Source organism: Brassica rapa, unplaced genomic scaffold (genome assembly GCF_000309985.2).
Source record: "Brassica rapa cultivar Chiifu-401-42 unplaced genomic scaffold, CAAS_Brap_v3.01 Scaffold0934, whole genome shotgun sequence".
Classification (NCBI taxonomy): domain Eukaryota; kingdom Viridiplantae; phylum Streptophyta; class Magnoliopsida; order Brassicales; family Brassicaceae; genus Brassica; species Brassica rapa.
The window spans coordinates 69-11,745 of record NW_022610870.1 but is presented as its reverse complement, the minus strand read 5'-3'; the positions used below and the strand labels follow the sequence as shown (position 1 = coordinate 11,745).

The 11,677-nt window shown below is 38.4% G+C and overlaps 1 protein-coding gene across 1 annotated transcript; it reads right to left on the bottom strand.

The window, feature by feature from the left end:
• Positions 1 to 7,574: 7,574 nt before the first annotated feature.
• LOC117131444 lies at positions 7,575 to 11,225 on the bottom strand. The gene is made up of 4 exons (XM_033283579.1): positions 8,600 to 11,225; positions 8,421 to 8,520; positions 7,943 to 8,326; positions 7,575 to 7,856 (listed from the first exon to the last, which is right to left on the bottom strand). Exons 1-4 carry the CDS (start codon positions 11,185 to 11,187, stop codon positions 7,587 to 7,589), a joined length of 3,342 nt encoding a protein of 1,113 aa, XP_033139470.1. The 5' UTR covers positions 11,188 to 11,225; the 3' UTR covers positions 7,575 to 7,586.
• Between the last annotated feature and the right edge of the window lie 452 nt (positions 11,226 to 11,677).

Here is an 11,677-nt window from a genome sequence, read left to right as displayed (position 1 = left end):
GGAATATGACAGCTTCTTCGTCGTTCCAATCAAACCAGGATGAGTAACTTTGTAAGAAGCTTGATTTTGATACATAAAATGGTGGAGAAACACCAGGAAGTTGAATAAATCTCATAGGAGTTGGGATGAAGAAGTTATCCCACTTTCTAATCAGGTGATTCCAGTTTCCCAGTTTGGGAATAGGACAGCTTCTTCGTCGTTCCAATCAAACCAGGATGAATCACTTTGTAAGAAGCTTGATTTGGATACATAAAATGGTGGAGAATCACCAGGAAGTTGAATAAATCTCATAGGAGTTGGGATGAAGAAGTTATCCCACTTTCTAATCAGGTGATTCCAGTTTCCCAGTTTGGGAATAGGACAGCTTCTTCGTCGTTCCAATTAAACCAGGATGAATCACTTTGTAAGAAGCTTGATTTGGATACATAAAGGGTGGGAGAAACACCAGGAAGTTGAATAAATCTCATAGGAGTTGGGATGAAGAAGTTATCCCACTTTCTAATCAGGTGATTCCAGTTTCCCAGTTTGGGAATAGAACAGCTTCTTCGTCGTTCCAATCAAACCAGGATAAATCACTTTGTAAGAAGCTTGATTTGGATAAATAAAGTGGTGGAGAAACACCAGAAAGTTGAATAAATCTCATAGGAGTTGGGGTGAAGAAGTTATCCCAATTTCAAATCTGGTGATTCCAGTTTCCCAATTTGGGAATAGGACAGCTTCTTCGTCAATCCAATCAAAGAAGGATGAATCACTTTGTAAGAAGCTTGATTTGGATACATAAAATGGTGGGGAAACACCAGGAAGTTGAATAAATCTCATAGGAGTTGGGATGAAGAAGTTATCCCACTTTCTAATCAGGTGATTCCAGTTTCCCAGTTTGGGAATAGGACAGGTTCTTCGTCGTTCCAATCAAACCAGGATGAATCACTTTGTAAGAAGCTTGATTTGGATACATAAAATGGTGGGGAAACACCAAGAAGTTGAATAAATCTCATAGGAGTTGGGATGAAGAAGTTATCCCACTTTCTAATCAGGTGATTCCAGTTTTCCAGTTTGGGAATAGGACAGGTTCTTCGTCGTTCCAATCAAACCAGGATGAATCACTTTGTAAAAAGCTTGATGTGGATACATAAAGGGTTTGAGAAACACTAGGAAGTTGAATAAATCTAATAGGAGTTGGAATGAAGAAGTTATCCCACTTTCTAATCAGGTGATTCTAGTTTCCCAGTTTGGGAATAGGACAGCTTCTTCGTCGTTCCAATCAAACCAGGATGAATCACTTTGTAAGAAGCTTGATTTGGATACATAAAGGGTTGTAGAAACACCAGGAAGTTAAATAAATCTAATAGGAGTTGGAATGAAGAAGTTATCCCACTTTCTAATCAGGTGATTCCAGTTTCCCAGTTTGGGAATAGAACAGCTTCTTCGTCGTTCCAATCAAACCAGGATGAATCACTTTGTAAGAAGCTTGATTTGGATAAATAAAGTGGTGGAGAAACACCAGAAAGTTGAATAAATCTCATAGGAGTTGGGATGAAGAAGTTATCCCAATTTCAAATCTGGTGATTCCAGTTTCCCAGTTTGGGAATAGGACAGCTTCTTCGTCAATCCAATCAAACAAGGATGAATCACTTTGTAAGAAGCTTGATTTGGATACATAAAATGGTGGGGAAACACCAGGAAGTTGAATAAATCTCATAGGAGTTGGGATGAAGAAGTTATCCCACTTTCTAATCAGGTGATTCCAGTTTCCCAGTTTGGGAATAGGACAGGTTCTTCGTCGTTCCAATCAAACCAGGATGAATCACTTTGTAAGAAGCTTGATTTGGATACATAAAATGGTGGGGAAACACCAAGAAGTTGAATAAATCTCATAGGAGTTGGGATGAAGAAGTTATCCCACTTTCTAATCAGGTGATTCCAGTTTTCCAGTTTGGGAATAGGACAGGTTCTTCGTCGTTCCAATCAAACCAGGATGAATCACTTTGTAAAAAGCTTGATTTGGATACATAAAGGGTTGGAGAAACACTAGAAAGTTGAATAAATCTAATAGGAGTTGGAATGAAGAAGTTATCCCACTTTCTAATCAGATGATTCCAGTTTCCCAGTTTGGGAATAGGACAGCTTCTTCGTCGTTCCAATCAAACCAGGATGAATCACTTTGTAAGAAGCTTGATTTGGATACAAAAAAGGGTTGTAGAAACACCAGGAAGTTAAATAAATCTAATAGGAGTTGGAATGAAGAAGTTATCCCACTTTCTAATCAGGTGATTCCAGTTTCCCAGTTTGGGAATATGACAGCTTCTTCGTCGTTCCAATCAAACCAGGATGAGTCACTTTGTAAGAAGCTTGATTTTGATACATAAAATGGTGGAGAAACACCAGGAAGTTGAATAAATCTCATAGGAGTTGGGATGAAGAAGTTATCCCACTTTCTAATCAGATGATTCCAGTTTCCCAGTTTGGGAATAGGACAGCTTCTTCGTCGTTCCAATCAAACCAGGATGAATCACTTTGTAAGAAGCTTGATTTGGATATATAAAATGGTGGAGAATCACCAGGAAGTTGAATAAATCTCATAGGAGTTGGGATGAAGAAGTTATCCCACTTTCTAATCAGGTGATTCCAGTTTCCCAGTTTGGGAATAGGACAGCTTCTTCGTCGTTCCAATTAAACCAGGATGAATCACTTTGTAAGAAGCTTGATTTGGATACATAAAGGGTTGGAGAAACACCAGGAAGTTGAATAAATCTCATAGGAGTTGGGATGAAGAAGTTATCCCACTTTCTAATCAGGTGATTCCAGTTTCCCAGTTTGGGAATAGAACAGCTTCTTCGTCGTTCCAATCAAACCAGGATGAATCACTTTGTAAGAAGCTTGATTTGGATAAATAAAGTGGTGGAGAAACACCAGAAAGTTGAATAAATCTCATAGGAGTTGGGATGAAGAAGTTATCCCAATTTCACCTAGTTTGGGAATAGGACAGCTTCTTCGTCAATCCAATCAAACAAGGATGAATCACTTTGTAAGAAGCTTGATTTGGATACATAAAATGGTGGGGAAACACCAGGAAGTTGAATAAATCTCATAGGAGTTGGGATGAAGAAGTTATCCCACTTTCTAATCAGGTGATTCCAGTTTCCCAGTTTGGGAATAGGACAGGTTCTTCGTCGTTCCAATCAAACCAGGATGAATCACTTTGTAAGAAGCTTGATTTGGATACATAAAATGGTGGAGAAACACCAAGAAGTTGAATAAATCTCATAGGAGTTGGGATGAAGAAGTTATCCCACTTTCTAATCAGGTGATTCCAGTTTTCCAGTTTGGGAATAGGACAGGTTCTTCGTCGTTCCAATCAAACCAGGATGAATCACTTTGTAAAAAGCTTGAGTTGGATACATAAAGGGTTGGAGAAACACTAGGAAGTTGAATAAATCTAACAGGAGTTGGAATGAAGAAGTTATCCCACTTTCTAATCAGGTGATTCCAGTTTCCCAGTTTGGGAATAGGACAGCTTCTTCGTCGTTCCAATCAAACCAGGATGAATCACTTTGTAAGAAGCTTGATTTGGATACATAAAGGGTTGTAGAAACACCAGGAAGTTAAATAAATCTAATAGGAGTTGGAATGAAGAAGTTATCCCACTTTCTAATCAGGTGATTCCAGTTTCCCAGTTTGGGAATAGGACAGCTTCTTCGTCGTTCCAATCAAACCAGGATGAGTCACTTTGTAAGAAGCTTGATTTTGATACATAAAATGGTGGAGAAACACTAGGAAGTTGAATAAATCTCATAGGAGCTAGGATGAAGAAGTTATCCCACTTTCTAATCAGGTGATTCCAGTTTCCCAGTTTGGGAATAGGACAGCTTCTCCGTCGTTCCAATCAAACCAGGATGACACTACAAGAAAACAGGGGGATTCTGATGGCCAAAATCGTCGGAAATTCGTCGGAAAAGGCATATTCCGATGAATTTCTGACGAAGGAGTTTGTCGGTATCATTTCGTCGGAAAAAAAAGAATTCGTCGGAATTTCGTCAGAACTTCCGACGACTTTGTGACGAATACCGAGAAATGACATTCTGACGAACTTCCGACAATATTCCGATGCGGACACACGAGACCAGAGTTCATCGGAAAAACTATATACCGACGGAGACGGATCCTCCGAAGATTCCGACGAACTAAGTCCTCGGTAAATACCGACGGACTATGATTCGTCGGTAAATACCGACGGACTATTATTCGTCGGTAAATACCGACGGACTATGATTTGTCGGTAAATTCCGACGAATAAAGTCCGTCGGTATTTACCGACGAATCATATTCCGTCGGTATTTACCGAGGACTTAGTTCGTCGGAAAATGTCAATTTTAATACGAATTAGTTTTGCATTTTTATATATATTTTTTATATGAAAAATTAATTAATAAATAAAAAAATCTGAAATTTAAAACTAATAATATTATAGAATTTAAATTCATACAAACCGAAATAGAAAAAAAACATTCAGAAAATTTAAAATTCATGCAAAACAAAAAAAAAAACATTCAGACAGTTTTAAAAAGCTGAAAAAAACTAAGAACTCGAAGACATTAAACGATCTAGCTTCTGCATTATCTCGGCGTTGAACTTCTTCTGGGATGCCAGCTCAGCAAGGATAGTGGCATTCTCCGAACGGATAGTGGCATTCTCCGAAAGGATAGTGGTGTTCTGCTCCTCCAATGCCCCAATCCGTTCATCTTTGTCATGTAGCTCCTCGAGAATCATGGGATCGGCATACGGAGCTTGCGAAGAAGACGCCGGATACGAAGAAGCACGGCGGGCCAACCCAACTAAACGGCCTCCTTTCCTTTTAGGAACCGCCTACAAAAATATTTAAAGTTAGTAAATATAGACAAATTAGTAATCGACATTATAAAAAAATATATTAATAAAAAAAATTACCTTTTCAACCATCTCATTTATTTGCAATAGGGACAAGTTGGTTGAAGCTCCCGTAGAATCGCCGTCATCAGAGAGAGGCTGAGATTGAGTTGCTATTTCAGCTTCCACCAAATCAACGACACCTTTGATCACGGGATCCTGAATTTGACCCGTCTTCTTGTTAGTGTGAGCCACCTTAATGAGTTGGAGACGATCAACGGGATTACCGTCATTTTCTTCGATCTAAAAAACCGCCATTATTAGCCAAGGAATATATAAAATATTTATTTAAAAAATATAAAGATAAATAATTAAAAAAAACTTACAAGTTCATCTTCCTTAGTAGACATAGAGCAAGCGCCGAGGTTGTGCACATACATACCTTTCCCGCCACGATCGCTCTTCCGGTTCTTGGAGTTCCTAGAAGACGTCTCTGCAGTTTCTTCCTTCTCCCAATGAGCTATCAACTGCTCCCACACCGTCCCGTTGATGAACCGTGGCCTCTTGTTCTTCTGCCAAACTGTCTTCCACGCGTTTATCTGCTTCGTATAAGAGTCCATGGCTTTTTCGTTGAATTTCTTACGGACTGTTTCCGTGAGATCGGAGTGCCAGTTGAACTCTTGCTACAAAACAAACATAATTTAATAAGTAAATATATTTTAAAAAATGTAAATACTTTAAAAAAATGAAGAGTTTACCGCAAACTGACGAAACCACAACTCTCGTTCTTCGAAAGGAATCACACTCCACTTTGAATATCCAAAACGAAGCATGGAGTACATCATCTGGTTGATGCTCCTGCTAATACCATTTTTCGACTTGGTGAACCTTTAAAAAAATACAAGTTAGTTAACAAGTTAATTAATGGAAAAAAACATAATACTACAAATTAAAAAAAATACTAACCAAGTGCTATGTCCTCGTCGTGGGTTGGGATGGAGAACCGGGAGATGCTCTCGACCTGGTTGTTGAACCAATAGATCAACTGGCATGACCCCCGGATCCTGTTGAGCAGCAGCGGGAGGGGCAGCGGGAGCTGGAGCGGGAATATATGCGGGAACCGAGTTTTGTTCGTGAGACGATCCCGATGCACGGGAACTGCTCACCGAACTACGTCGAAGACGGGCTGCGGGGCGGGGTACATCCTCGGACCTAAAAAAAAATTAATACATCAAAAATCTTTTCAAATCATTTCTATTTTTAATGTTTTCATTTATATATTTACAAAAGGTTTTATAAACGTTTAAAAAAAACAATTAAACCTTTTATTATACATAGTTTATTACTGGAAACTTATAAAAAATTATAAAATTTTTATAATTATAGAAAAATGTTGTTAAATATTTTTAAAATTTTTAAAAAATGTTTTATTATACATAGTTTATTACTGGAAATTTGAAAAAAATTATAAAAAAACAATTAAATTTATGTATACAAAATTATAAAAAATTTATAATTATAGAAAAATGTTGTTAAATATTTTTAAAATTTTTAAAAAACGTTTTATTATACATATTTTATTATTGGAAACTTGAAAAACGTTTTTAAAAATCAAAAAACGTTTTAAAAACAGTAAAACGTTTTAATTTTTAACAAAAACACAAAATAATTCCAAAAAAAAACTTAAACAACAATCCAAACAACAATCATAACTTATATATCCTAAACTATCCATTCAATCCTAAAAAATTCAATCAAACAACCTAAAATCCGAGATCTAACTTCCAAAACCCTAAAAAATTGGGATAAAACAAGGTTGGGATGATTCTTACATGATTTGGGGTTTGGGGAAGAGATATGAGGGTGAGAAGATGATTCGCCGGTGATGGGGGATCGAGAACGGCCGGAATCGCCGTGAAAGGGAGAGAAATCGCGGAGAGAATTGAGAGAGAGCCGGAGGCGGAAATAACGAAGAAGGAAGAAGAAGGGTAATTATATTTAACAATTCCGACGGACACGGGTTCGTCAGTATTCCGTCGGTATCATTAAATATATACCAATTGGCGGTTCGCGAAAATTTCACGCGGTTTGGTTTTCCCGGGTAAATTAAAATTCCGACGGAATTAAGTTCGTCAGTATATTCCGACGGAATACTGACGACACTTTCCGACGGAATACCGACGACTTAGTGTTTAAGGGTTGGTTACAAGTTTCTAAAAGCAAAATCCAAATCTTTGATAATATATATAGTATTTGCATAAAGATTTAACAGTAGAAATGTTTTTATAACACGAATTTATACAACAACATTTTTTGTAGTGTAAGATTAGATGAATATGATTGTATAAGTATATGAGTGTTAAGATGAGATGTTATGAAAACATGTGATATGCATACATAAATATTTTAATGAATTGTTATATTTGAACGGTTGCGATCTAATACTATACTAAACACTTATTATGTATATTTTCATAGTTTTGGCATATAAATTTATAGATTTTTATGTTGGAAATTTTTTAAAAACACATGTCCTCGGTAATTCGTCGCACTATACCGACGACATTCCGACGAACTCGGTTAGTTCGTCGGAATGTCGTCGGTATAATGCGACGAATTACCGAGGACATTTCCAGACTTTATGAAACTCTTTGTCGTCGCTATCTCGTCGGTATTTTGCGATGGATTTCCGACGGACCAATAGAAAAAAAAAAAAAAAAAAACTAATCCGAATCTTCTGAATCTTCATCAAACTCCCCAACCTCAGCTTCTGGCTCCGAATGTACAACAGCATCAAGTCCAAACTCAGTCAAATCCTCAACGAGTTCAACATTTGCCAAATCTTCAACTGCCTGGGCGTTGCTGGTAGACTCTGGTTGCAATGGTTCATCATCATCAGAAGTTCCATCCACTCGTCCTCTTGGGTTGATTTGCGTTACAGTGACCCATGGATCATCTCTGTACGTCACCCGAGGGTAACTGATGTAACATACCTATACATATCAATTATACAAATATTAGTAAAATATATAACATTAATTAATTGTATTGGTAAAAAATTATGAATAGATTGACATACCTGATCAGCTTGCGAACCAAGAATGAAGGGATCATAGTATTGAAGTTTCCGCCGCGAATGAACTGATGTAACACCAAACGCATCAATCTTCACTCCTCTATCTGGGGTGGTGTCATACCAATCACAATAGAATACTACACAACGCAATCCAACCATTCCAGGAAATTGGATTTCCAATATTTCTTTTATGTTGCCGTAGTAGACATCGTCACCGGAAGAAGATGAAACACCAGCATCATATGTTGTCTTAGAATGACCTTTCCTTGTGAATGCATATCCTCGCGTACAAAATTTTGGATATGATTTGACCACATAGTTTGGTCCCTGCACAAATTCGCGTATCCAATCATCGAACACAAAACCTCTGGCCAAACCATCATTCACCTACAAATTAAAAACATATATGAGTGAAAAGTTAATTAGTTTATATTAAATTTAAACTACTCATTTGCATAGGGTAATATGATATATGACTCACATAACTACGAAGCCACACAGCAAATCCGTTATCTCTAAGTTGTTGAAGCTCATCTTCTGTTGCATGCCTGTGAGTCATACGCAACTCCGCCATATATACACTATATACAAAAATATTATCAATATGAAATAAATTTATTGAATATTAATCTAACAATGTAAATGAAAAAATATTTTTACCTCTCATATTGTAGAACATCTTCACAGTTGGTGAGCAAATATGTTTGCAAATGAGCGTGCTCAGTGTCCGTAAGTCTGCGCTTCGTGAATTTTCCGCTAAGTCGTCCTATTTCCTTGAACATGCTTGGGACAGTAACATGATATGTTGCTCTCTCCCCTCTGTCATCATGCCGAGCAGGTCTTCGGTGTTTTGTATGCACTTCTGGTGGAAAATAATTTTCAGCAAAGATTGCAGTTTCTTCATTGATCACCTGTGCCACTATAGATCCTTCCACCCTGCTTTGATTTTTGACCATCTTCTTCAGATGATGCATATAACGCTCAAAAATATACATCCATCTGTACTGCACAGGACCACCAAGTTCCAATTCTCTTGCGAGATGAATAGCAAGATGTTCCATTACATCAAAGAATGATGGAGGAAATATCTTCTCAAGGTTGCACATGCTGACTGGTGCGTTTGTCTTCAAATTATTAATACCCTCTTCAGTCACTACTCTGCTGCATAAGTCGCGGAAGAAAACACTTATCCCTGCAATTGCTTCATGAACATTACGTGGCAATAATGCTGAAAAAGCAAACGGGAGGAGGCGCTGCATAATTACATGACAATCATGACTCTTCAAGCCACTAAACTTTCCTTCGCTTCTATCAACGCAGTTCCCCAAATTTGATGCATATCCGTCAGGAAATTTCACTTTATCTGTAATCCAATCAAAGAACTCTTCTTTTCTAGCACCATCCAGCCGATAAATGGGAAAAGGGGCCGTACCGTTCTCATCAACGTGAAGTTCAGAACGATCACAGATATCGACTAAATCCAACCTTGACTTCAAATTATCCTTCGTTTTACCTTGGATGTTAAGGACTGTGTTCATCAGATTGTCGAAGAAGTTCTTCTCAATATGCATGACATCTAAATTATGCCGCAATAGATGAGTCTTCCAATATGGCAGATCCCAGAAAATACTCTTTTTGTGCCAGTTATGTAGCTCTCCAACCGCACTGACTCGAATGTTTTCATGTCCACCTACATCTGGCGTCCTTTCTGCATCAAAATCCCTAAACTGCTTCAACAAATCTTCCCCACTAACTTCCTCAGGTGGACCATCAAACACCTGCTTGTTCTTCGTAAACGAAGTCTTACTCCTGCGGTATGGATGATCAGGTGGAAGAAATCGTCTGTGACAGTCAAACCAACACGTTTTCCTTCCGTTCTTTAGTTGGAAAGCATCTGTGTCATCTTGACAATATGGACATGATAGCCTCCCATGTGTTGTCCATCCAGATAACATACCATATGCTGGAAAGTCACTTATTGTCCACATAAGTACTGCCCGCATCTGAAAGTTTTCTTTGCACGAAACATCGTATGTCTCAAAACCATGCGCCCATAGTTGTTGCAACTCATATATCAGTGGTTGAAGAAACACATCTAGTGATCTTTTAGGATGATCTGGACCGGGGACGAGAATTGAGAGAAACAAAAACTCTCGTCGCATGCACAAGCTCGGCGGTAAGTTGTACGGGGTCACGATAACTGGCCATAGAGAATACTGTCTTCCATGCTTTCCAAACGGGCTGAAACCATCAGTAGATAATCCAAGATAAACATTTCTTCTCTCTTCCGCAAATTCTGGATATGTTGACTGGAAATGTTTCCAAGCCTTCGCATCTGAAGGATGTCTAATCTCACCATTTGTGGAATGCTCTGCATGCCATCTCATTGCTTTTGCTGTGCGCTCACACTGATACAACCTCTTCAATCTTTCCGTCAAAGGCAAATACCACATTCTTTTGAACGGGATCGGAACTCTTCCCCTCGTCTCCTGATAACGAGGTTTCCCACAAAATTTGCATACATTTCGTGTCTCATCCGCTCTCCAGTAGATCATGCAGTTGTCAATACATACATCTATCACTTCGTACGGTAGTTGAAGACCGGCTACAAGTTTCTGAACCTCGTAGTATGAACCCGGTGCAAGGTTATCCTCAGGTAGAATACCTTTGACAAAATCAGTAATCGCATCCATACATTCTTCAGCCAAATTATAGTCTGTCTTAATACCCATTAATCTAGTTGCAGATGATAAGACTGAATGACCATCTCTACAATTTTGATACAAAGGTTGTTTTCCTGCATCTAACATATCAAAAAATCTCCTAGATTCGGGATTTGGTTCTTCCCCTCTATAATGATCATGTACCATCTGCTCAGTACCTACACCATAATCTATATCCGTTCTAGGTTCTTCTAACCTAATATCAGGCTGAAGTTCACTAACAGGCTGAGGTTCGCTAGTACTACCATATTCATAACCAGTTTCCCCATGAAGGTACCAAACTTTATAATTACGTGAAAACCCTTTCATATACAAATGAGTCCAAACATCAAATTCTTTTATAACCTTATTATTATTGCAAGTAGAGCAGGGACATCTTAACATACCACTTTTTGCATCCGGTTGCTGTTGAACAAGCCTCATGAATTCTCCAATCCCTTGAACGTATTCTTCCGTAAGCAAATTAGTGTTGGGATCCAAATGAGGTTTATCCATCCACGAACGATAATAAGCTCCTGAACACATGATTTTCACGGAATTGTTATGACTAAAGAGAAAGAAGAGAGAATGAGGTGTGAATGAGTTGAATGAGGAGGGGTTGCATTTATAGGAAATTGCTTACGGACATCCGACGACTTTCCGACGGAATACCGACAGATATAAAGCATTCCGTCGGAATTTCGTCAGTATTTTCCAATCTCGAACGGCTATAAAACGGTCATATATATTTGTCGGCAACGGTCATATTGGTTCGTCGGAAATTCGTCGGAAAATTCCGACGGAATACCGACGACCGTAACAGTTATATCTTTTCATCGGAATATCGTCGGAAATTTGACGGAATATTCCGACGACTTTTCGACGACTACAACGGTTATATTGTTTATCGGAATGTCGTCGAAAAGTGGTCGGAATATTCCGACGACCCTTGTTTTCTCGGAAATTCGTCGGAATTAGACGACGGAATTCCGACGACTTCAGATTTTTTGTTTTCGTCGGAAATCGGTCAGAATTC